Raw genomic sequence first — 27,961 nt, 5'->3', positions numbered from 1 at the left:
CAGGCTTTCAGCTCCACTGCTTCTAAAAACTTGTGGTAATCAGCTCCCACTCATTTTCCCTGTCAGTAGTTTTGGGGAAGTGTTTTTCTTTTCTAATCCCCTGCATGCTGCTTTATCTCTCTCTCTCTCTCTCTCTCTCTCCCTCCCTCTCCCTCCCCCCCCTCCCTCTCCACTCTCTCAGTCTCTTCCCCTGCTCCCTGTCTTTCTCTTTTTCCCTTTTTCCTCTCTCTCTGATCAGGGCTCCATCTACTCCGCAGCACCTGCAATTCTTTTCTCCCCCAAATCACATCTCCACCCCTTCTACCTTCCATGATGTGGCCTCTTTTCTCCCTCCAGTTTTTCAGTTTGTTCTCTCCATCTTCAGATTGTTTCCCTGGGTGGTCAGTATCATTTGAAAATTATCCAGCCGTGTTTGAGGGATCAGACAAGATCCTCCTGCTATTCTGCCATCTTAACTCCTCTCCTCTGTATGTTTTCTTTACACAGTTTCTGTATCTTTGATATTCTGATTGGGGAGACATTGTTTTCCTGTTTCTCATATGTTTTCTTAAAGTTTCTTTTAGCTCTTTGAACAGATTTTAAACCATTTATTTTAAAGTCTTTGTCTAGTATGTCCAGTAACCTGAGTTACCTTTCTATTAATTATTTTCTTTCTGTGAATAGCCCATACTTTCTTTTTTGTTGTTTCTTAGAATGCATTCTAATTTTTTGTTTTTATTGACAACTAAGTATTTTGAATTTCAGAGTGTGGCAATTCTGGGAATCAGATTTTTTCCCCACTACCCTGAGTTTGTAGATGCTGCTTGTTATGTTTTGTTGTTTATTGGTTTGATGACTTTAACAGACTGTTTTTTGAAAGTATATATTCTTTGTTGTATATGGCTACTGAAGTCTGTGTTTCATTAGCTTAGCAGTCAGGTTGTTTGTACAGTTACCTTAAATGCTTAGAGCATAAAAAGGGAAAATGGAAGAAGGAATGAAAAGTACCTTCCCTATCTTTGCATATTACCTCTTTGCTGGTGCACTCCTTCAATGCTTAACCAGGCCATTTACAACTTGCCTTATCCAACTTGCCTTATCCTTCACTTACTGCTTGTATAAGTGAAAGCTTAGGCTCTTTTCAGGCCATTCTGAGCATGCTTTTCTTTCTCTGGGCATTTGCATAGTCTTCTGAAATCCCTGATGTGAGCATGAGCTTTTAAAGTCCCATTTTTGCCGGGTTTTACCTTTCCTAAAGTTTCCCTTCCTAGGCTTTTCTATTTTGTGCTTGTCCATATTGGTGTCCTTTGCCACAGTCTGCTGTGCCAATAACTGTGTCTTTAAATCTTTTGGGGAAAAGCTATCTGGTTTGGTACCCCAGCCTTGGGTGTTCCGCAGAGTTGAGGGAAACAAAGGCCATGCTACCTTTATGCCGGTCCTCAGGGGAGTTGCCAGTTCCTACAGGGTCTGTACCCTTTCTGTGGCACTGTCAAGTTGTATCGCGCATTCAGGCTGTCATCTTCATGGTTTATTGCTGATCTGGGTATGGGGAATGGTGAATGGAAAATTTAAAAGACTACAGTGGTTTCTTACTGCAAAGCAGCAGCTTTATTCTTCCCTAAGGTTTCCTCTGGCTGTTTTAAGTTTCGAATAGATTCCAGAGTTGTGTAAAAGTTGATTCTAACAATATTTGTCAGCTCATTAGTTGATTTTGGGAAGGAACTGCACCCTGAAGTTCCCTACTCTGCTATTTTCGGTGCTGTTACTCTGTTCCAGTATTTTTATTATTACTACTTTTGAGGTCTCCAGTGTTCAAAACTTATATGTCACTTATTTTAGCAAATGATTATATACTTTGCTAAATTATTTACTTTTTAAAATATATAGTTAACCATTAACTTTTTGAAAATCCTACCATGTGTATGTATATTCTATATTTCATTCCATAGCAATTGATGAGTGCATCTTCCTCATTTGCATATGTATATATTCATTTATTATATCTGACTCAATCTGTGAAAAATCTTAATGAGTTTTATAAAATTCAAAGTTAAGGGGAGCCTGTGTGGCTCAGTTGGTTGAGCATCCAAACTCATGGCTCCTGAGTTCTAGCCCTGCATTAAACTCTGCTGTCAGCACAGAGCTCTCTTCAGATCCTCTGTCCCCCCCCACCCCCCGCTTGTGTGCGCATGCTCTCTTTCTCTCAAAAAATAAACATTAAAAAAATTAAATTAAGTTAAAAGTTAAAATACATTTGAAAACAGAATCTGATTGCGTTTAGATATTTGGCTATAAGGAATAATTACTAATTTTTGTATTAGTGCTTTGTTGTTTTGCAGCAGAACAGTTATTAAAATAATAAGACTTTTGAGGGATTCATGATCCTTTTGCCATAGTGTAAAAATTTATTATACATTGGAAAATTTGGGGATGGGACAGAATTAAGTCATGTAGACTTTACTTCTAGAGAAAAGTTCATTAAGTTCTCTTTTCTGCTAAAATCTTTAAGGTATAAATTTGTAGATACAGGAAAGTAGATTTTTATTGATTTTCATATTAGTTGTTATTGTAATATATTTTTAAAGTGGGCTAGATTGAGATTATTTAAAATCATTTTTATGACTCTATACATATTTTGCTGTGATACTTTTGTCCACATATTTTTATTAATTCCTGTTTTAAAAATGATAACTTCCTTTTCTATGTAGTACACATGTTTTATAAGCTGAAAATAAATTTCAACTCATAAAATATCTGGAGAATAAGTTATGTAATAATTTTCTATATTGCTTTAGGGATTGGTTGTTTTCTGAATTGTGAAAAAGTTTTATGTATTTTCACTTTTTCAGAGATGTCAAATTGTATAGTATAAATCTCACCAATTATGTCCATGAATTTAATTACTTTTAAGTAAAAGGATGTTTAATTTTTAGATTTATATATCTTTGATGCACTGTCAAGATTAGAACTATAGTAACTTCTAAGAAAGTCTTAGAATGCAGATATTTGTCATTTGCTCTCGATTCAATAGCAACTGGGTAATAAAAGTAGAAATAATCAGCAAATATTTAGCTTTTTTACTCCTCCCGGATCATAACTCTCCCCAAAACATACTTCTAGAGAATTGCCAAAGGCAGTAAAAATGGAAATTCTCCACTCTTTAGATCACAACTGTAATGAAAGCACTGAATATCAAAACCTAAAAATTAAAGCCACAGTAGTCTTCAAAGGGAAATTTATAACTTTAAACTCTTTACTTTTAAACAGGAAAATAAGAGAGTATTATGTATTGTCCTATGCTAGGAAAAAACAACAATTAAAACTAAACCCCAAGAAGGAAGAATGAGCCAGTAAATGAATAAAATGGCAAAAAACCCTTTTTGAGTATTGAGCAATGAAGACAAAAGCTTATTCTTTGTAGACAACTTAAAAGCAGGCTAATTTTTGACCTTAAATGATGAGTATAAATAGACTGCGTAAGGATTAAAAAATGAGACAAATACACAAAGGACATTGTTTAAGAGAACATTATTATACACAACTTAAAAAATTTTTTTTAATGTTTAGAGAGAGGGAGAGGGAGACAGTGACAGTGACACTGCAAGTGGGGGAGGGGCAGACAGAGGGAGACACAGAATCCAAGCACGCTCCAGGCTCTGAGCTGTCCGCAAAGTACAGCACAGCACATGGGGCTCAAACTCACAAAGTGTGAGATCATAACCTGAGCCACCCAGGTGCCCTTTCACAACTTTATACCTATGCAGTCCATTTATTTTACTTAGGAAGGAAGTAAAAAGCCTAAAAGTATAAGGAACTCCATTAAAGTTATAATCAGTATCATATTTAATAGTGGTTTGTGGAAATATTTCCACTGAAGTTGAGACTAGGACGAAGATGCCTATAATCTGTACTACTAAATAGAGTTTTGGTGGCAGTCTGGGTAATACATAATGACAGGAAAAATAAGATTAGTGATTGGGAACTCAATAGAATTAACTTGGCAAACTATTGAAAAAGTAGGAAATTTAGAAATTACCTGGTTGAAGAAAAACAGTCTAGTAGTTTTTCTATAGAAAAACAATCAATGAGAAAATAGGAGAAAAAGATTTCATATATGGTAGATATTTAAAAATAAATCAGTACTTAAGAATAAACCAAAAAGAATTTTAAGACCATTATGAAGTGAAAGGACAGAAAAAGAAAACCTGAATCAACAGTGATATACCATGTTCCTAGACAGGAAGACTTGGTTCTTTTCAAATTACTGATTGTACAGATTCAGAATACTCAAATTTCAAGTGGATTTTTTCATAGAAATGGAAAAGCCATCAACACACCTTGGAATATAATATTCCATTGGTTATGATTTATAAAATGCCATTTTAAGTAGTTTTAACTGAAAATAGCTTTTTTATTTTCTTTTGGTCACTATCCTGTCCCTGCCACAACAAATAAATCTGTGGCTGCCTAATTCAAGAGATGGTTTTGAATAATGGGTATATGTGTCTGTTTATTCACCAGCCTTTTTGGGTGCTAATATTTTGTTAAGTGAGACTTGATACATGATTAAGTCCTTTCTCAATTATTTCATAAGAGGTTCCTTGGTACATAAGCAAGGAGATCCCTAGTTTGCCTAGTGTGCTAAATAAGGGTCAATGTGTCTGAATCTTACCAATTTATGTTACTTATATTTACACCTACCCTTATGCCATTATATAAGAAATGATAGATTGACCTAAAAAAAAATCAAGAGCAAAATAAAAGTAGTAAAAGACATAGTAATAGCATATGACTTTCCTGGACTAAAAAAATGACTTGTTTGTATAGTTTTTTGAAAATTTCACATAATACTTGCCAAGATAGAGTCCTAATCTATCATTATGGCAGATATTTTGAAGTATAATTTTTAAATGTTGTACAGTTTCCTAGATTAAAATACAGCAAAAAGGCTGGTCTTTGATTTCTTTTTTTTATAATATTAAATGACAGAGACATTGAGTCAGTGTCCAGATTTTAATTTTATTTCTCTAATAGTTTAATTTTTAAGTGATAAAATTCTTTTATTTGTTTTTATTTTTTCAACATTTATTTGTTTTGAAAGTGAGAGAGGGGCAGAGAAAGAGGGAGAGAGAGAATCCCAAGGAGGTTCTGCATTGTCAGTATGAAGCCTGACGTGGGGTTCAGTCTTATAAACTGTGCGCTCATGACCTAAGCTGAAATCGTGAGTTGGGTGCTTAACCGACTGAGCCACTCAGGTGCCTTGATAAAATTATTTTAAAAAAGTAATTAAGCACTCCAGATATATATGATGTGACAGTGAGGCCCTTCTCTTTATTTATTTATTTATTTATTTATTTATTTATTTATTTTTTTTTGAGAGCAAGAGAGACAGAATGTGAGCAGAAGAGGGGTAGAGAGAGAGGGAGGCTCCAGGCTCTGAGCTGTCAACACAGAGCCCAATGTGGGGCTCGAACCCATGAACTGATCATGACCTGAGCTGACCTAGGTGCTTAACCTACTGAGCCACCCAGGCACCCTGAGGTCCTTCTCTTTACATTCTCCCTCACTGCATGCTAATACTAGCCTCTAGAAGTAATCACTTTAAACTTTGGTATTTATTACTTCTAGACATTTCCCCATATATATACCAAAATGACAGTTTAGGTAAAACTAGTATAATACCATATAATGTATGCAATTTATAGAATATCCACCAGATAGATTGAAGAATGACATTCTTGTATAAATTGAGACAGAAAACACTTTCCCATATATATTTCTTGAATAAGTTAGTTGAAATATTTTAGCCATAGAAAGGTAAATTCATATTAAGAATATAAAATTATGCTGTATGTATTTGGGTGTTAAAAACATGTATAAATATTTAAGTCCTGAGGAAATCTTCATCTTCAGAGTCCTAAGTGATTGCCTAGGCTCTGTCAATGGACTTAAATACTTTGTTAACATTTGCAGTCTCCTTCAGAAGTGAATACTTTCTGAAAGAAACTTTGAAAGTATATAATACGATTTTCTTTTTATGAAATGTTTATATTGGATAAAAAAATTTTTTCTGGAGGAGTTCTTCCTTAGGCAGGCCTCATGAACACACTCAAGTTTAGTTTAAATTTCTTGAAAGTATATTTAACATGAAATAGCAGTTAATAGCAACAAAAACAGTTGAGTATCACATCTATAGCTTCGTAAAAGACTGAAATACAAAATATTCATGTGGTGAATATTTTTTCTGTTTATTCATTTCTGTTTTCTTAAATTTTCTATGAACATGTATTTGGGCAAAATATGTGATCAGGCAGTTTATATAAACAGTACAAGTGATTTACTAAAGTAGTTTCATTGAAATGTTAATAGCAAGATAATGTTTTTAGTAGGTTATTTTAAATTAACAATATGAAATTAAGTGTTTCTGAAAAAGAAATTATCATTTAGACATTTGACAATTATTTGATAATTTAGACATAAATTATCATTGATATAAGAATAATCATTTAGATAAGAGCTATTTTGTCTAAGAAGTTACACCTGTGTGAGTACTACATAAGGAAATAATCTGAAAGAACAAAATTGTTAATTGCATTGTTATTTGACTATAGCAGTGCATTGAGAAACATTGAACATTCACACTGGGAAACAAGAGTATATAAAAAATGATTCAATATATTATACATATATCCACAAGCAGTATTGGCATTGGGTCTTTTATGACTTACAAGTGTGTTAATATAGAATTCTCATTAATTAATATAGAAAATTATGTGGTCACAACATATTAAAAGTAGCAAAAATATCTGCACAGTTATGCATATTTAGAAATGTACTGGTTTGTGAGTTCTAGGAGGAAAACAGCTAATCTTCTAAAATTATTTTCTGTATTTTCCAATTAATATATTTTATACTCAGCTTGCCTTATTTTCTTTGCTATTAGTTATCTTTGGCATTCCTTTTATTAATGAGTTTCTTGTTATGTATGCATGATTTCCTTTTTGATACCATAATGTTACTTGACTTTTTTTTCATTTTTGCTTTCTTTTTAGGCCAAGGTAGCAAGGTTAACCAAACGCTTTGGAGCAGCCAAAGAAGATCTTAAGAAAAGACAAGAAGTAAGAATTTCTATTCTTGTATAATTAATATTGAGCTCTAACTGGTACTCTGATAATCGTAGGAAGTGGTGAGCTGGGATGAACTTCTTCCTTTATTACAGGTCTGAAATTTGCTTTCCTACTTTCTATTTCCTATGTGTTTTTTCTTGAGCTGCAACTCTAATTATTAACCCTTTTCTAATCCTTAATTACTGTTTTCTTATGTCAACACATACCTATTTTATAGTATTCTTGAAGTTATGTTTCTGTTTCATTTTTAAAGTTTTGTTTTTGGGATTTATCTTACCATGTTTCTTTCTTTTTACGTTCTTGCCAGGGTCCTATTTTTGTCTCTTATTTCCTCCAAGGTATGTTAGTGTTCCATTGCCTGGAGTAGCCCTCTTCTCTTCTTTGCTTCCCCCCATATAGTTAACTGTAAAGATCATAGCGTAACATAAAATCCCAGTGTAATGTCTACCTTGTGCTTTTTGTTATTTCCTTAGTTATTCTGTAGTACTATTTATTTTGAGAGAGAAAGAGAGAGCATGAGCAAGGGGGGGACAGAGAGAGAGAGGGAGAGAGGAAATCCCAAGCAGGCTTCATGCTGTCAGCTTTGAGCCTGACGTGGGATGCAATCTCACGAACCCGTGAGATTATGACCTGAGCCAAAAGCAAGAGTTGGATGCTTAAACAACTAACTGAGCCACCAAGACACCCCTGTAATACGTATTTTTAATAAAGCACTGTATATTGTATTATAGTTTTTAGTTTAATTTCTTTATTTTCCTCTTGACTTTTTTTCTATTTGGACAAGTTAACATTTCTTTGTCTGGAAGGCTCCACTGTCTGGCACTTACCAATTGCCAATAACGGTTATTTCAGTAGTAATTATTACTGTAGGATTTTCCTGTTTTCATTCATTTTCATATCTCCTTTATGTGACTGTAAGTAAAACCATTTTGAAATAATTCTAGAATCACAAGAAGTTGTAACAATACTACCTAGACTCCTGTGAACTTTTCACGTAGCTTCCCACAGTGGTGAAACCATGTATAACTGCTGTGCAATACCAAATCCGAGATATTGGTACAATTCTGTTAAGTAGTCTGTAGACCTTAATCACTTCTACAAAATGTAGACCAGTTTTTCCATGAATTCATTGTATGTATGTATGTGTGTGTGTGCATGTACTTGCATGTGCAGTTCGATCCCGTGTACAGAATTCTGTAACCCCCTCCGTAGTCATGATCTAGAACTGTCCAATCACCAGGAAGGGGCTTCCTCATCCTGCCATTTTATAGTTTTAGCCTATCTCATTTCCCATACCCACCCACTCCTGTCCCCTGGTAACTACTAATCTGGTCTTCATCTCTATATTCTTTTTACCTAACTTTTTCAGTTCTGGTTCCTCTATTTTTCTTGAGCAACTGATAGTTTTTATCTTTCTTCTACACAGACTAATCTTATCAAACCCTCCTTTGAACATACCCCCAACTTTTTTTTTTACTATAGCTTCTTTAATTATATAATTAATTCTTGGATTCTGAACTCAATTTTCTCAGCTTTGTTTTTTTTTGTCATAATAATAAAAATTGAATTATTTGGTTTCTTATATTAGAAATTTGATATAAACCTTTTTTTTAGCCTTTAAAACAAGTTTTTTAATGTTTATTTATTTTTGAGAGAGGGAGAGAGAGAGAGAGAGAGAGAGAGAGAGAGAGAGAGAGAGAGAGAGAGAGAGAGAGAATAAGTGTGGCAGGGACAGAGAGAGACACACACACACACAGAATCTGAAACAGGCCTCTGGCTCCGAGCTGTCAGCACAGAGCCCAGTGTGGGGCTCAGACCCATAGACCATGAGATCATGATCTGAGCTAAAGTCAGATGCTTAACCGATTGAGCCACCAATGCACCACGTATTTAACCTTTTTTATTTGCTATGCTTGACCCAAACAAAGGACTTTGTAATTTTTCCTTTGTTTTTATACAGTGTGAATTTCCCCCTTTCCCCATTTATCCTTGTGTCTGATCTAGGCAGCATACTGGCCACTGTATACTTTTCCAGTATTTGTGTATGTCTAATTTGTCTTCAGAATTATTTTCTAGTTATTTTTGTTTATTTGTTGAAAGGCTATAGGCAGTCACAAACTTTAAGGAATAAAGACAAAATTATTATAGTTCCTGAGAGGTTTGTTATGGAGAGCTATAAGTATAATGGAAATGACAAATACTATATAATTCTTCAGGATTGGAAAAGATTAGTTTGAACAGTTAAAGCATGTGGTACTTGAAGAAAAGTATTGAGGTGGTCTTCAAACTTTCGAAGTTTTTTCCTTCCTTAATTAGCTTTTGGGTAAGGCCAGTTTTATATGCCAAAACTGGGACATCTTTCTACCTATTCTTGTTAATATTTTTTCTTGTAAGATCAATTTCTAGAAATCTCATGAATTTGTTCTTTCATGTCCTAATTCCCTTGAACTATGGTATCCAGTATGGTATCTGTGTCATACTAGAATTTGATAACAGGTGAGATACAGAATGAAAGTTTAGAACTTAGTTCCCCCTTACTAAAATAAATAAAGAAACAGCAATACTTTAAATGCTTTTCTTCTATTTAGATTTGCTCATTGGTCCTCTAATATGGAGTTATAAACAAACCACACCATGCCGGTTTGTCTTAAAATATTTTCTGTTTTAGTTTTTAAAAGCAGAAAAACCTCATAAGCAGTTTACTATTAAGTCCACATTTATAATCTAATCTGTGTTGTGATCTCCCTTACAACTGCTATCTCTAACATATCTTTTCTAGTTCTTACTATAAAAAGAAATGTAAAGATATTTCTCATCCTTTATCTGTGAAAATCAGTGATGTAATTGATTCAGTAAAACTTAAGATTAAATCTAAATTCTATATTTAAATTTTTATTTAAAAATTTTTTTGTTTTTTAAAATTGTGCTGCAAACACGTAACAAAATATATCATTTTTAACTTTATAGTTAAGTAGTGTTAACTATATTAATAGCATCATTGCATAATAGATCTTTAGACATTTTTCTTCGTGCAAAACGGAAACTCCATACTATAGAACAACAACTCCAATTTTCCCTTCCTTCAGCATTTGGATACTTTTTGTTTCCATGATTTGACTACTCTAGATACCTCTTAAATGAAATTATATATAGTATTTGGGTTTTTTTTGTTTTGTTTTGACTGGCTCATCTGTATTGTAACACGTGACAAGATTTCCTTTTTAAAGGCTAAATAATATTTCATAATATGTATACAGTGTATCCCATATTTTCATTATCCATTCATTAATTGATGGATATTAGGCCATTTTCATCTCCTGGTTCTTTTGTGAATAATGCTACAATGATCACTTGTTTGCAGATACCTCGTCAGGACCCTTGTTTCAAGTCTTTTGGATTTCTACCCAAAAGTGAAATAGTAATTTTGATTTTAGTTTTTTGAGGAGCCTCCATACTTTTTAATAAAAGAGACCATCCCATTTTTCATTCTTACAAGCAGGGAACAGGGTTCCGATTTCTCTGCATTCTTACTAACACTTGTTATTTTTGTTTTGTGATAGTGACCATCCTAATGGATGGGAGGTGGCATTTCATTGTGGTTTTGATTTGCATTTCTCTAATAATTAGTGATGTTGAGCATCTTTTCATATGCTTGCAGTCCATTTTGCATGTCTTTCGAAAAGTGTTTGTTCAGGTCCTTTGCCTATTTTTTAATTAGGTTGCTTGTTTTTTAAATTAAGTTGTAGGACTTCTTTACTTGTTCTGGATATTAACCCCTTACATCAGATATATTACTAGCAGTTATTTTCTCCTGTTCCGCAGGTTTCATTTTTACTCTGTTAATTATTTCCCTTGATGTGCAAAAGATTTTAAGTTCCATTTAACCTCCTTTGTTTTGCTTTTTTTGTTGTTGTTGCCTGTGCTTTTCATGCTATATCCAAGAAATCATTGCAAAATTTGATGTCATAAAGCTTTCTCACTATGTTTTCTTATAGAAATTTTTAGTTTTGGTCTTCCATTTAGGTTTTTGATTTATTTTGAATTAAGTTTTATATGTTGGTGTAATGGTCCAGCTTCATTCTTTTGTATTTGAATATTGAATTTTCATACCATTTGTTGAAAGACTGTCTTTTCTCCATTGTGTAGCCTTGGCATCCTTGTTGAAAATCACTTGACCATATATGTAAGAATTTATTTCTGGGATGTTTATTCTATTCTGTTGCCCCATGTGTCTGTCTTTATACTATTAACACACTGTTTTGATTACTATAGCTTTGTAACGTGTTTTGAATTAAGAAGTATGAAGCCTCCAACTTTGTTCTTATCTTCCAGGACTGTATTGGCGATTCAGGGTCTCTTGAGATTCCATATGGATTTTAGTATGCTTTTTTTCTATTTCTGCAAAAAAATGACGTTGGATTTTGATAGAGATTGCATGAAACTTTTGATCACTTTGGGTAGTATGGGCATTTTAGCAATAGTAAGTGTTCCAGTCCATGAACACAGGAGGTCTCCATTTGTGTCTTTTATTTTAATCAATAGTGTTTTGTAGTTTTCATTTCCTTTCTGGTTAAATTTGCTTCTACATATTTTATTCTCTTTGATGATATTGTAATGGGATTATTTTCTTCATTTCTTTCTCAGATTGTTCATTGTTAGTATTTAGAAGTATGATTGATTTTGCTTGATTTTTTTTTTTTTTTTTTTAATCCTGCAGCATTGCTGAATTCCTTTATTCAAACTTTTTTTTGTGGACCCTTTAGGGTTTTCTGATTATAAGATCATGTCATCTGCAAACAACCTCATTTCTTCCTTTCTAGTATTTCTGCCTTTTATTTCCTTTTCTGCTCTGGTGAGATTTTTCTAGTACCATGCTGAAGTTGATGAGAGTGGGCAACTTCACCTTATTCTTGATCTTAGAGGAACAGTTTTAATTTATTGACTGTTGAACATGATGTTAGCTATGGACTTTTGACATATAGTATTTTTAGGTTGAGGTAGTTTCCTGCCATTCCTATCTTGTTGAGTTTTTTTTGTTTTTGTTTTTTTTCTGAAAGGGTGTTGAATTTTATGAAATGCTTATTCTGAGCAATTGAGAAGATCATGTAGTTTTTTACTCCTTCATTTTGTTAATGTGGTTTTGATTGATGTATTTATGCATTGATTTTCATGTGTCAAGCTGTCTTTGCATTCCAAGGATAAATCTCACCTCGTCATATTATATAATTCTTTTAATGTGCTGGTAAATTTGGTTTGTTAATATTTTGTTGAAGATAATTACATCTATGTTCATCAGCAATATTAGGCAATAGTTTTCCTTTATTGTTGTATCTTTGACTGTACTATCAGGATATGCTGGCCTGGATTTGGAAGTTTTCCCTCCTTTTCAGTTCTTTGGAAGAGTTGAAGAAGACTGCTGTTAATTCTTACTTAAATGTCTGGTAGAGTTTTCCATTGAAGCCATCTAGTCCTTGATATATTTTGTTATTAGAAGGTTTTTGATTATTGATTCAGTCTGGTTTCTTATTCAGGTCTTATTCAGTAGTTTAATTTCTTCTTGATTCAGTCTTGGTTGTATATTTCCAGGAAGTTATCCATTTCTTCTAGATTATCCAATTTATTGCCATATAATTGTGCCTAGTAGTCTTTTATGATCCTTTTTTATTCTGTGACATCAGTTATACTATCTTCTCTTTCATTTATGATTTTATTTATGTCTTCTTTATTTTTTCATAGATAATCTAGGTAAAGTTTTTGCCAATTTGTTGAGCCTTTAAAATGCTAATTCTTAGTTGATTTTTTTACTATTGGCTTTGTGTTTTCTGTTTCATTTTTTTTCTGCTGTAATCATTATTATTTCCTTCCTTCTGAGTTTAGTTTGTTTTTCTTTCTGTAGTTCTTTGAAATATAAATAAAGTTAGGTTGTTCATTTGAGGTCTTTTTTTTTTTTTTAGATTTTTCTTTTATTTATTTGTTTATTTTTTGAGAGAGTATGTGAGCACAAGTAGGGGAGGGACAGACAGAGACAGGGAGAAAGAGAATCCCAGGCAGGCACTGCACTGTTAGCATGGAACTCTGTGGGGCTCAAACTCTCAAACAATGAGATTATGACCTGAGCTGAAATCAAAAATCAGATACCTTCCTGATGAGCCACCCAGGAGTCTTGGTCTTTCTTCTTTTTAATGAAAGCATTTACCACTATAAATTTTACTTTTTTGTATGTTTGTTTATTTATTTTGAGGGACATAGAGGTAGTGCAGGAGGGGTAGGGACAGAGAGATGGGGAAGCAGGGTCCGAGCGTCAACACAGCCCAATGTGGGGCTCAAACTCACAAAACTTTGAGATCATGACCTGAGCCAAAACCAAGAGTCAGACACTTAACTGAGCTAGCCAGGTAGCCCTAAATTTTCGTCTTAGTGCTAAATCTCATGCATAAAGTTTCCATAAATTAGGCATGTTGTATTTTTGTTTTTATTTGCTTCAAGATATTTTCTAATATCTATGATATCTTCTCTTATTTATTAGATTAAAAAGATTTTTAATGTTTTTTATTTTATTTTTTGAAAGAGAGATGGAGACAGAGAGCAGAAGGGCAGAGAGCAAGGGAGACACAGATCCAAAGCAGGCTGCAGACTCTGAGCTGTCAGCACGGAGCCCTGCACGGGGCTCAAACTCATGAACTGTGAGATCGTGACCTGAGCCAACGTTGGCACTCAACCAACTGAGCCACTCAGATGCACCTATCAGAGTTTTAAGTGTGTTTTAATTTCCACATATTTGTAACTTCCATTTTTCTTCTACTGTTGATTTCCCATTGTAGTTAGAAAAGATATTTTGTATGATTTTCCTATTTATAAATTTGTTTCCCATTGTAGTTAGAAAAGATATTTTGTATGATTTTCCTATTTATAAATTTGTTGAGGCTCATTTTATGACCTAATATATGATATATTCTGGAGAATACTCTGAGAATATTCTTGAGAAAATTTTGGATTTTTCTGCCATTGGGTGAAAATTTCTACAAATGTCTGGTCCATTTGGTCTGTGATATTCAGTTTTGCTATTTCCTTACTGAATTTTCTCCTGATCATCTCTCCATTATATAGAATGATGTACTGAAGACTCTCACTATTGTTTCTATCTAGTTTTCAGTTCTGTCCATTTTTATGTCATTTGGAAGCCATGATGTTATGTGCATATATATTTATTAATATTGTTATCTGATCAGTTGATGCCTTTATCATGTCCTTTTTGTCACTTGTGACAGTTTTTTTACTCTAAAAGCTCTCTTTTGTCTTTAAGTATTGTCACGACCCCTTCTCTCTTTTGGTTATCATTTGAATGGAATACCCATTCTTTTACTTTCGGCATTTAGATCTAAAGTGAATTTATTTTTTAACAGCATATAGCGGGCTCTTGCTTTTTATCCATTAAGCCAATGTATGTCTTTCTGTGGAGAATTTAATCCATTGGGATTTAAAGTAATTTCTATAGGGAGGAACTTAATTAGTATTTTGTTAATTATTACTTATTTGTCTTGGAGCTATTTTGTCTCTTTTTTTTTCTTGCTTGCTTACCTTCTGTGTGTTTTGCTTATTTATTTATTTTTATAGTGGCAGTCTTTAATTTCTTTCTCATTCCCTTTTGTGTATCTTCTATAGGCATTTTATCTATGGTTACCATGGCGGTTACATAGACCATTATAAACTGGTAACAACTTAACTTCCATCACATTTAAGAACTCTAGTCTTTTTATCTTACCCCCACAGTTTTGTTATTGGTTTTATTATATCTTTTTATATTGTGTATCCTTTAACAAAAATGTACTGTTATTTTTGTGCTTAAATTCCATACAAGAATTAATAGTGATTTAATGTACCAGCTTTATAGTAATGCAGGATTCTGTATTTGTGGATTTACCTTTACCAGAGAATTTCATCTCTTCATCTCTTATGTATGTGTTCTAGTTGCTATTTAATGTCTTTTCATTTCCACTTGAAAGACTCCTATAAGCATTTTTTGTATTGTATTATATAGCTAATGGTCATAAATTTCCCTCGCTTTTTATTTATCTATGAATGTCTTAATTTTGCCTTAATTTTTGAATGAAAGTTTTACGTGATATAGTATTCTTGCTTGGTAGTTTTTTCTTTCAGCCTTTTGAATATATCATTGCACTCCCTTTTGGCATTTTAGGCGTCTGCTGAAAAAACTTCTGATAATCTTTTGGGAGCTACCTTGAATGTGATGGGTTGCTTTTCCAAAACTTTTTTTTAATGCTTTTTATTTATTTTTGAGAGAGAGACAGTGCAATCCGGGGAGGATCAGAGAGACAGGGAGACACAGAATCTGAAGCAGGCTCCAGGCTCTAAGCTAGCAGTCAGCACAGAGCCTGACGCGGGGCTTGAACCCATGAACTGTGAGATCATGACCTGAGCCGAAGTTGGACGCTCAACCGACTGAGCCACTCAGGGGCCCCAATGGGTTGCTTTTCTCTTGTTACTTTTGGAATTCTTTATTTGTGACTTTTGACACCTCGACTATGTTTTTCAGTATAGATCTCTTTGAGTTATTCTAGTTGGAGGTTCCTGAGCTTCTTGAATTTGTATTATCAGTCCCCCCCCCCCCTCAAATTTAGGGAGTTTTTGGCAATTATTGAAAAAGACTTTCTGCTCATTTTTTCTCTCTTAGATTCTTATCCTTAGATGCCCATATTAGTGTATTGGTCCTTTCAGTGTTTTTTCGTAAATCCTTTGGGCTCTCTTCCGTTTTATCCTTCCTTTTTCTTTTGGCTCCTATAACTCGATAATTTCAAATGACTTGTCTTCAAGTTCACAAAATCTTTTTTCTGCTTAGTACAGTCTGGTTTTGATGCCCTGTAGTGAATTTTTCATTTCAGTTATTCTTCAGATCTAGAATTTCTTTGGGTTCTGTTTTAGAGTTTCTGTTTCTTTGTTAATATTTTTTTCTTCATGCATCACTTTTCTAATTTTGTTTAGTTTTTTATCTGTTCTCTTTTACTTCATTGCGCCTCTTTTTGTCAGTTATATTGAATTCTTTACTGGGTAATTCATAGATCCCTATTTCTTTATGGTCAGTTACTAGAGATTTACTTCTTCGGTGGGGCCATATTTTCCTGTTTCTTTATTCCTAGTTCTCTTATGTTGAAATTTGGGCATTTGAAAAAACAGCCATCTTTTCCTGTCTTTTCACAGTATATTTATATGGAAAAAGACCTTTATTATTCACCTCAGGCTGATACTCTGGGAACCTCTCAAACCTTTTCTAGAGATGCATTTTCACTGAGGTTGTTTGTGTAATATCTTATCTGAAGAGTCTTATCTGTTTCTACTTGAGAGCTCCCACTCTGGCATCTGTCTTCCATATTATAGTTTTGGCTTTATAAGCCATTGTTTTGGAACCCTGCTCTCTGTGCTACTACAATTTTTCTGGTGCTATACCAAGCTGATAGGCTTAATTTGTTCTCATGTGGCCTCCCGACATCCAACATGTACCACTTCTTTAAGGTCGGGTGAAACAGAAACCAGTACCTTAGGCAGTCCCCTGAAAAACCATAATGTTGCATGAATGTTCCACTCTTCTCTTTCCTTTCCTTTTTGAGGGAGAAGCCACAAGTGAGGAATTTTGATTGTGCCATACTGTGTTGGGAGGGGGCTTAGGGTATGGTAGGTAAGTGAAACAGACTTTCCTACCCACTACACTGCATCTCTTGGAGTCTTCGCTATTGCTTGGGGTCGTATACCTCTTGATTGGTTTCTGGAATTCTGACAAAGGAAATTTGGTCCATCCCATGAGGGAAGAAGGGTGTTGGGCTTTCTGTTCTACCGTCTTGCTGATGTCACCACATTGGTAAGCACTTCCATCCAGTGACCATACTGTGTTCTAAACCAGTTGTATTTATTTATTATGCTTACTCTTTTTTCTGTTTTTCTCCATGAAATGTTCTTTGCCTTCATCTTAACCATTTTAAGTGTACTAATTACTCAAAAGACCTATTTGAAGATTTTCCTCAAAAACTTTCTAAAATTGGGAGGACATGGTTACTTTAATTTGTTTTCCTATTTGTTTCATATGTTTTTGTCCACAGATTTTAAACCTCTTTAGAGCAATATATTGTAATTTTATTTTTTGTCTTCTCTACACGTAAAACTAATATAATGCCATAACTTGTTAATGAAAATTATTGTGTTATCCTATAAAAAGCATCAAGATTTGTTGATTGAGGGGTGCCTGAGTGGCTCAGTTGGTTAAGCGTCCAACTCTTCATTTTGGCTCAGGTCATGATCTCACAGTTCATGGGATCCAGCCCCATGTGGGCTCTGCACTGATGGTGCAGAGACTGCTTGGGATTCTCTTTTTCCTCTCTGCTCCTCCCTTGCTTGTGCAGTCTCTCTCTCTCTCTCTCTCTCTCTCTCTCTCTCTCTCTCTCTCTCTCAAATAAACATTTTAAATAAATTTTTAAAAAAAGATTTGATGATTGAAAAGAGTGATTAGTAGCATGTACTTGATGTAATCTTAAGCATTTTTTAAAATATTTATTATTATATTTAATTAAGTCTTGAGCAGAGTTAATTTAGGAAATAAGTATTGATAGTGTCATTACTAAAGGAGGCCCAAATAATGCTATTTAACATGTATAGGAATTCCCTGTTTTTTGGGGAGAAAAGCTGAAATTAGTTGATACTTAAGTTTAGAAATGATACATCTTCTTATGAAGTTACAGTTCACCTAGTGACAAGTATATATTTTTTAAAAAATAACTGTCAAAAATAATTTGATTTGAGAATTTCGATTTGTGATCTTAGGCACAACTTAACTGGTATTCCTTTATTTTTGGCAAAGAATAAATATGTACCTTGTTTGTTGAGTTTCTGTTGGTTATTTGGTGCCTGCTATGTATGGTAGGCATTCACTAGGTATTTATTGAATGAGTATGTCTAGTTATTCTTTAGATTCATATTATTAATGTTAATCAGCATGTGAACAATTTGTACATTATTTTATTTACTCATCTTAAAAATGGTGGTATAGGAATTATTATATTAATCTTTCACACAATAAGCAGTTGTTTCAACAGATTAATAAGGCACAATGTTTTTTTAAATATCAAATTGGTTTCAGGTGCACAACATAATAATTCAACACATTTGGTCTAGTTAACATTTTATTTTTAAAGATTCCTTTTGTATTGGGTTTTATTTTACCTGGGTATTTTTTTCCTCCAGAATCCACCAAACCCACCTGTATCACCAGGAAAGTCTATAGTTGACGTCAACAGCAATAATAACAATGTGCCATACAGGTGAGAATTGTAAATAATTCATCAGATTTTTAATAGAACATGGTTCTGATATTCTTTATTTTACAAGAAAGTTTTGGAATGTATTCCTAGTTATTTTTGTAGAGATGTTTGGTACACTAAATTAAATAGATTGTTTTTTGTTTTGTTCTGCTATAATTGTTCATTTGTTGCTACTGGCTTTGCTAATTTATTTCTTATAAGGCTTTCTTTGGTCATTTAAGATTTAACTTGTGCTAAATAGTATTCCTTTAAAGTAAATGAGAAAAGCATTGACTAGAGGTAATAAGAACTAATGTCTACAGATACGAGGATATACATTTGACTTTTTGGTAAAAATGTTGAGGACATTAAATCTAAGAGAAAGACTCCTCTTTAATGCCATAGTTCCTAGCGCGCTGAGGTCTGTATGCCATCTTTGGACCTGTTCCCCCTATGGACCACTACTTTCTCTGTTCATAAATTGATGTCTCCTGAATGGCATTTGCATTGACTATGTGTGTGTGTGTATGTATGTATGTATGTATATATATATATATGTGTGTGTATGTATTTTTTGTAGAAATGCAGGCACAGTGAGACAGATGCTGGAGTCCAAAAGGAATGTAAGTGAGAGTGCACCACCATCCTTTCCAACCCCTGTGAATACAGGTAATATTTTTAAACACCAAAATTTTCTTAGGAATTAAAGGCTTTGGTTCTCTGTTCTTACTTTTTTTTTTTTTTTTTTGAGATTGAAATGATCTACGGAACTAAGCATGTTTATCTAAAATCAAATGATAAGTACAGAGTTTTATTAAAAAATATGCTAGAGGGGCGCCTGGGTGGCTCAGTTGGTTAAGCAGCCAACTTCGGCTGAGGTCATGATCTCACAGTTTGTGGGTTCAAGCCCCGCATCAGACTGTTGACAGCTCAGAGCCTGGAGCCTGCTTCCAGTTCTGTATCTCCCTGTCTCTCTGCCACTCCCCCACTCCTGCTTTGTCTGTCTGTCTGTCTCTCTATCTCAAGATTAAATAAATATTTTTTAAAAATATGTTAGAAAATATAGAAATTCAAGTATCTAATGGTTCTCAAACTTTCTGGTTTCCATATCCCTGTATAATCTTATAATATTATTGAGAATTCCAAAGAACCTTTGTTTTTGTGGCTTATACTAATTGATATTTACTGAAGTAGAAATTAAAATACAAACTTTTACAGGTTTATTCACTTAAAAATAATAACAAAACCTATATCATGTAACACAAATAACACGTTTTAATGAAAAAAAAACTATTTCCAAGCTTAAAGCAATTAGTGAGAAGAGTTACTGTCTTACAGTTTTACAAATCTGTCTTATACTTAAAACTGTCTTATACTGAAGATAAGTGAAAATAGCTAGATTCTTCCATCTATCTCTGCCTCCAATCTGTTGCAATTTGTTGTTTGGTTGAAGTATTTGAAGAAAGTTCAAAACTACAAATATGCAGTTGGAAAACAGCTAGCCGTTTTAGAGGATTTGTGGATATTCTTTGACATAAATAGTTAATATTAAGGGCTAGTTAAAAGTAGAACGTGAAACCATACCAATGAACTTTTCTAACTTTTTCTTTAAAATCCATTTGTCTGTCTTGGATGGATCTTTTACTAATATCATTCATCAGTCATTTGGAAAATACCCCTGAGTTATGTAAGACTTCCATTATTGACACCTCTCAATAAACTTTTTAGAAATCATAATGATTCTGGAGCGCCTGTGTGGCTCAGTCAGTTAGGTGTCTCACTTTGGCTCAGGTCATGATCTCACAGTTCATGAATTGGAGCCCTGCATTGAGCTCTGCGCTGACAGCTCGGAGCCTGGAGCCTGCTTCATATTCTGTGTCCCTCCCTCTCCCTCTCTGCCCCTCTGCCTCTCATGTTCTCTCTTTCAGAAATAAACATTAAAAAGAAACTTTAAAAATGAATAAAGAAAGAAACATCACATTGATTCTTTTCAGAAATGTCTTTGAAAATTTGGGAAGCTGTCATGCTCTTAGAGGCAGATACATGTTTTTCCAAAGTTCTAAGTTTTGTTTTAAAACTCTAATTGTATTATTGCCAATAAATACTATTAGTTGTTTTCTTTGACTGCCAGGGTTTATTTTCAAGAAAAGTTTTGTTGGGGTCTAGTTGGTTAAGCCTCCAAATCTTTAGTTAGTTAGTTAGTTAGTTAGTTAGTTAAAATGTTTATTTATTTTTGAGAGAGAGAGAGAGAGAGAGAGAGAGAGAGAGAGAGAGAGAGAGACAGGCATAGTGGTGGTAGGGGTGAGCAGAGAGACGGAGACACAGAATTCAAAGCAGGCTCTAGGCTCTGTGCTATCAGCACAGAGCCCGACGTGGGGCTTGAACTCACAGACTACAAGATCATGACCTGAGCTGAAGTTGGACTGGTCCAACTGAGTCCAACACAGCTGAATTGACTGAGTCACCCAGGTACCCTGAAGCATCCAACTCTTGATCTCAGCTCAAGTGTTGATCTCAGGGTCATGAGTTCAAGCCCTGATTTGGGCTCCACGCTGGATGTGGAGCCTACTTAAGAAAAGAGAGAGAGACAGAGAGAAAGAAAGAAAAAGAGAAAAAAAGAGTAAAAAAGAAAGGAAAGGAGGGATGGAGAAAGGAAGAAAGTCCAAATGATAAACTATCATGACCAAGCTTACCTTATTCATTAATTGTGATGATTCTTCCTAGATTGTCTATTTGAATTTACATATTGTTATTGTCATAAGGTATTTATGTTTTTAGTGTAGTTTAAAAAATAATCTGTACAACTTCACAAAGTTCAATGTTTTTTAGTCATTTTACCAATTACTCTGATATGATGATAGTAATTTTCAGACACTGTTTTGATACTGAGATATCAGTCTTCCATATTAGTCATAAGTTGTGTACCAAACATAGATGCAAAAATGTTTCTATAAATTTAACTCTAAGAATTTCCAATATTAAGGGGCGCCTGTGTGGCTCAGTCGGTTGAATGTTGGACTCCTGATTTCTGCTTATGTCATTATCTTGCGGTTCATGAGTTTGAGCCTCACTGCATCAGCCTCTGTGCTGATCCTGCTTGGGATTCTCACTCTCCCTCTCTCTATCCTTCCCTGGCTTGCCCTCTCTCTCTGAAAATAAATTAAGTTTAAAGACTTCCAAAATTTAAATCTTGAAGAAATTTTATTATGAAAGACTTTACAATAGCAATTGCAGCGCATTAAATTTGTATTGTATTGTATTATCCTAGCTGATAAATGAAGGCAGACATTTAAACTGAGACTTCTTTTTTCTTTCTATAGTATCTTCAACCAATCTTGTCACTCCTGCCACAGTTGTCAGTAGTCAGCCGAAGTTGCAGACTCCAGTGACTTCGGGTTCTTTGACAGCAACGTCAGTCCTTCCTGCACCCAACACAGCTACGGTAGTTGCTACTACTCAGGTGCCTAGTGGAAATCCCCAACCTACAATCTCTTTACAGCCTTTACCGGTGATTTTGCATGTACCTGTTGCGGTATCCTCCCAGCCTCAACTCCTACAGAGCCATCCAGGGACTTTAGTGACCAACCAACCATCTGGCAACGTTGAGTTCATTTCTGTACAAAGCCCACCTACTGTGAGTGGTCTTACCAAAAATCCAGTGTCCTTGCCAGCCTTGCCAAACCCCTCTAAACCAAACAATGTTCCTTCTGTGGCCAGCCCTAGTATTCAAAGGAACTCTCCTGCCAGTGCTGCACCATTAGGAACAACACTTGCTGTCCAGGCTGTCCCCACAGCACACTCTATTGTCCAAGCCACAAGGACTTCTTTACCTACAGTAGGCCCATCGGGACTCTATAGTCCGTCAAATAACCGAGGTCCTATACAGATGAAAATTCCAATTTCTGCTTTTAGTACTTCATCTCCTGCAGAACAGAGCAGCACTACTACCCCAAGAATTGGTAAGTTCACTATATAGGCTTCATTATAGAAATACAAGCATGTTAATGGCCTTTAGATAATTGAACATTTGTGTTTGTGGAAGTGCTATCTTTATTTGAAGAAGAAAGTAAATAGAATATCCTGGAGATTATTTTTAGTAAGTGTTTAGTTACCTAAAAAATGATGTTGATGGTATTTGAGAGAGAGTTTATTTTGAATGAAAAGTTAGCATTTGAAATTTAGCTTATAGTAGTTTTTCCTTAACTGGGTGAAATTTATCCTTTAGTGAGGCAAGCATTATGAATTTCTTTTATAATGTATTTGGCAGGAATATCTGAATAGAACAAATTTATTTTAGTTTACTACTACTACTTTAGTATCTAATTTACAGAATATATGCTTATACGAGGATATGACAAACCACATTATCTTTTCTGCCCATTTGGAAAAATCATTTGTGCATTCATCACTCACATCTTCTAAATTTGAACAATTTAAAAATAGGTTCTTCCCTCTAATTTGTTATAAAATGTTTGTGACCATTTTCCTCTGTGACATATTATATGATTATGTTTGTATATGTCTGTACACTTTCCAGAATTGCAAAAAGGAGAAATGGATTTTACCTATATTTAAAATCTGTAAAACTATATCTTCCTTGTCTTTAGAAAGCACACATTTGTATGAATTATTGAACTTACTTATTCTTCATTTCTGGTCTCAAATTTATTTTCAGTATTGTAAAATGGCAAAATGGGTAGGCATAATATATATAGTGAAATGGTTGTAATATCTCTCTTATTGATATAGTGATCATGAAATATAAGAAACAGATTCTAAAATACAAAATTACTTTCATAAGTGAGATGTACAAGCCTTTTTTTTTAAATTTCCCATGTAGCCATTAGTAATGTATTTGCCCTTCAAGTTTATTTTCTCATATAACTAGTGATTGTATTTCATAAGGCTCTTTAGAGGATAAATGAGTGGCTGATCAAAAGTAACATTAGACTGGAGCTAAATATCAACTTCATTCAAATTTACATCTGGAATACAAAAAGAAATCTGAAATTTTATATAAAAATGAAATTATTAGTACACTTACAATGTAAATGCTTGGATAGTACAATAACCATATTTGTTAGCCGTGTCTGCTACCACATCATTCTTTAGACACTCTAATCCATGTTTGTAGCACTGAAAGGTGCTTGCTTTTTAAATGAGGTCAGGAACAAGATTTTAAGGGGTTGCTTCATTTTTCTTTAACTTCTATTTTTTCTCTAATCTTTAGTATTTTGTAACATGTCAGGTAAAAGGTGATTTCTCATGGACATTGTTTTATGTGATTTTGGAATTTTTCCATGTTATAAAAGATTGAGCCTAAGGTGACACTGTTTTTAATTCATGGTCACAAAATAAGATAAATTCTTAAATATATAAATTTTCCTGAAAGATCATGGCCTGAAAAGAAATAAATAACTTAAAAGATATTATTTAGTTTCATGAATGCTCATACCCTAAACACTTAAACAGGTATCAGAGTTATGATTTAATTATGCTGTTTTCTTAAAATTTTTATGGACATTTGTTGACACAGGGTGTATTTTTCCCAAAATTATCTAGCTAAGGTACTCTAGTCATAAGTGTCAGTCTGTTTTATATTTATTTAATTACTTGATTGTTCATAATTGTTTTGTATGTAAAATTAATAGTTTTCACAATCATTTTTAATTAGTACATCATTCTACTTATGTATATGTTTATACTTACACTTAAAATTTATTTTTTAACATATTTAACACATTTTAATGTACTTTATTGTATACATTCTATTAAGGAGATCATCATTTCGAGTTCTATTTAGAGTGCTTACCTACCTTTGAAAGTAACTTATTGGTTATTAACCATAAATATGAATGATAAGCTTTCTTTGCATATTGTTCATAGTGTTAACTAGAATGAGATCCAACGAAATGATATTTTTTTTAATCATGGCATAATTTTAGAGGTGCCATAAATGACATTAAAGTAGGCTTTTAGCTATTTAGGCTTCCAAAAACCTAAACTGAAGCCATATGGCAAATTTTGGCTGAATATGAAGGTTGAAGCCAACCTTTAATGCATTTGTAATATGATAAATAAATTAGTTCTGTTATTAAAACTTTTTAAGTCTTATACCTATGTAGGTTATTATTGAATTAATGAGAACATATGTTATCCAACTAGAATGCATGTATTTGTATTTTATAGTTCATGTGCTCTAATAGATTAAGTCTGTACTTTCTTTTATATAGTATAGTAAAAATCATCCTAAGAGACTGCTAGGATTAATATTATTTATTCATGACATATTTATTACCTGTAATTACTCTAAAATCCTGGAGGCACACAGCAATGTACAAAATAGTTCCCATTCTCACCAACCTCACAATTAAATAGGGAACCTTGCCGTTAAATAACAAATTTACTATAAATGTGATGAATGTTAAGAAATGAGGTTTCTGTGAGAGGATGTGGGAGATCTGGAAAGGTTGTGGGCAGTGGGATTAAAGGATTTTTACAGAAGAGTGTGACATCTATGAACACTGGCTGCAATAAGGAGAATGCTTATTGGGGAGTAAAAAGTAGTTAGGAAGACCAGTTAGGAAGCTCTGGCAGAGATTCAGATGAGAGATAGTATTGTGAAAATGACTTAAAAGTTTTGCATTCAATTCATTTTAATACACCAAATATCCAGCACCCAATAAGGAATACTACTAATTGGCACTCGTGTAAAAACACTTACATGACTCCAGTAAAAACACAATGTTGGTTAAAAGTAACAGTATCTTTTAAGAATAATAAGATAGAGAGGTTTCCCAAATGACAGAAAGATTTTGAGATACAATTTTTAATTTCTCACCCTGACCAGTTTTATTGATAGATTGATTTATGGTCATCTGAAATAGATATTATAAGTGAAATGGTAAACTGTTATATTAAGAATCAAAGAAGTCTACAATAAAGGGGCAGGGAATGTTAATTAAAAACATAGATTAAGGAATATTATTACAATTATGTGAATAAAGTCCTTCTAAGTCCAAATGAATATATTCTAACATATATAAAAAAAACTGTGGTAATAAGTCACCGATGTTTTATAAGGTCATCAGTGTATATTAACACTCTGCCACGTATGATCAGTAACCTGAAATTTGTCCAGAACAGATGCTGATGCATTTTAAATGAAGTAATTTTAAGATATTTTTTAAAAAGTGGAGAATTTATTAATATATTCTTTCTCCAAGAAAACTAAAATAATTCAAATAGGGTGGGGAGAAATTATAAGGGCCTCCTGTTTACGTCTCTAGCCTGGAAAACCCTCTTTTAATAGGTAAATGTGTATCCAAAATTTTTTGATATACAGGGGTGTGTGTGTGTGTGTGTGTGTGTGTGTGTGTGTGTGTGTGTTTTATATATATAATGAAATACATAGTTCTGTTTCATTTTTTAGCATAAATGATTTACTTTATATGTGTTCTGATGATTTGAAATGAAAGAAATTCCATATTTTAACCAAGAACATTATTACCTAAAGAAAGCAAGGATAGGATATTTCAACATTGGAAATGAAGTTTATCACATTACCAAAGAGGAAAAACTAAATAATCACCTCAGTCGATGCTAAAGACTTCTGATAAAATTTAATACCTTCTCTTTAGAAGTTGAGGCAGAAAACCATACTTGATTTCTTTTCTTTGTTGTTCTAGAAGTAACTTTGTGTGTACATATGCATGTGTATCACAAACTCAGTACAAGTTAATTGAAAAATGACTTACAAAGTCATCTGATTGGACTACTGAGATTATGCATGAAAATTTTCTCAGAATCATTGTGTAACTATTTTGCTAATGAATATATTATGTTTTTTGCCATGTCATTAAATCTTTTTCCCCAAAGATATATAGTATGGAAGAATTATATTTTATTTAACCATTTACTGATTGATGTTAGGGCATTTAAGTTATGCATATCCTAAATTATTTCCAAAGATATTCCCTAGGATAGAATTAAATATTCTGGAAACTGAGTATGTGAAATTTGATTCTCCATTGTAAATTTGCTCTTCTGAAAGCAGTGGTCTATGAGAAGGTTCATCTACATATATGAAATGTTGAGAGAAAAAATAATCAGAGAAAATTACATGAATTGTTGCATATAAAGCAACCAACCCTTTTACATTTTGTGGGTACTGTTAAAAAATGGCCCTTTTTTTTTTTTTGACTCCTCAGAAAACCAGACAAACAAAACAATAGATGCTTCTGTTAATAAGAAAGCAGCTGATAGCACATCACAGGTAAGATTTTTTTTCCTTCTGTTTCAAAGTAAAATTTCAATTGTAATCCTCAGGGATAATGGATTTCCATCAGTACTTAACACAGTGAAAATTATTTCAAGGTAACCATACTTTTCAGACCTAGAATTTCTGTTTTTGTATTTCAGTTTCTACTTTTCAGATTGCTTACTTGTGCTTTCATTAATATTGTATTTTTATTTCTTTGAACTTTTCTTTTTAGAGACGGGGGAGGGCAAAGAGGGAGGGACAGAGAATCCCAAGCAGGCTCCATGCTCAGCACAGAGCTCCACATTGGGCTTGATCTCACAACCCTGAGATCATGACCTGAGCTGAAATCATTAGGTTTCGCCTGTTTTCCTGTTAGACCTATGAGTGCAAGCAGCTGAGCCACCCAGGGACCCCTCGTTGAACATATTTTTTAAAGCTGCCTTTAAGCCTTTGTCTGCTGAGTTCAACATCTGGTTCTACGTGGACTTATTTTCTGTAGACTACCTTTTGTCCGCAGTTGGGTTCTCTTTTACTGGTCTTTGCATGTTTACTAATTTTTGATAAATTTGAAATTTAGAAAATTTTGAAAAGTAGATCTTATAAATACTCTGCAGCAAGTGGATTCTGTTACATTCTTTAAGGATTTGTTAAGAACTTTTAGTTTTGGATTTTATTTTAATAGATTATTGTCAAATTGGTTTCCATACAATACCCAGTGCTCTTCCTTATAAGTGCCCTCCTCCATCACCATCACCGCTTTTCCCCCCTCCCCCTTTCCTTTCAACCCTGAGTTCATTTTCAGCGTTCAATAGTCTCTCAAGGTTTGCATCCCTCTCTCTCCCCAACTCTCTTTCCCTCTTCCCCTCCCCCTGGTCCTCCATTAGGTTTCGCCTGTTTTCCTGTTAGACCTATGAGTGCAAACATATGGTTTCTGTCCTTCTCTGCCTGACTTATTTCGCTTAGCATGACACCCTCGAGGTCCATCCACTTTGCTACACATGGCCATATGTCATTCTTTCTCATTGCCATGTAATACTCCATTGTGTATATATACCACATCTTCTTGATCCACTCATCAGGTGATGGACATTTAGGCTCTTTCCATGTTTTGGGTATTGTTGATATTGCTGCTATGAACATTGGGGTACATGTGCTCCTATGCATCAGCATTTCTGTATCCCTTGGGTAAATCCCTAGCAGTGCTATTGCTGGGTCATAGGGGAGTTCTATGGATAGTTTCTTGAGGAACCTCCACACTGTTTTCCAGAGCAGCTGCACCAGTTTACATT

General features: G+C 33.8%; 1 protein-coding gene across 4 annotated transcripts in view; it reads left to right on the top strand.

Annotated features, from left to right (window-relative positions):
• ATF7IP (activating transcription factor 7 interacting protein) overlaps window positions 1-27,961 on the top strand; it is a 117,039-nt gene that overhangs the window by 66,776 nt on the left and 22,302 nt on the right. For all 4 annotated transcript variants that reach the window (XM_029954955.1, XM_029954954.1, XM_029954956.1 and 1 more), the window contains 5 exons: window positions 7,032-7,097; window positions 18,354-18,430; window positions 18,990-19,078; window positions 21,730-22,368; window positions 26,620-26,684. In XM_029954955.1, the coding sequence (XP_029810815.1) occupies window positions 7,032-7,097; window positions 18,354-18,430; window positions 18,990-19,078; window positions 21,730-22,368; window positions 26,620-26,684 (936 nt within the window). The remainder of the gene's footprint in view (window positions 1-7,031; window positions 7,098-18,353; window positions 18,431-18,989; window positions 19,079-21,729; window positions 22,369-26,619; window positions 26,685-27,961) is intronic.

Source organism: Suricata suricatta, chromosome 10 (genome assembly GCF_006229205.1).
Source record: "Suricata suricatta isolate VVHF042 chromosome 10, meerkat_22Aug2017_6uvM2_HiC, whole genome shotgun sequence".
NCBI lineage: Eukaryota > Metazoa > Chordata > Mammalia > Carnivora > Herpestidae > Suricata > Suricata suricatta.
Note: the sequence above shows the minus strand (reverse complement) of the source record. Positions and strands in the feature narration are given on the sequence as shown.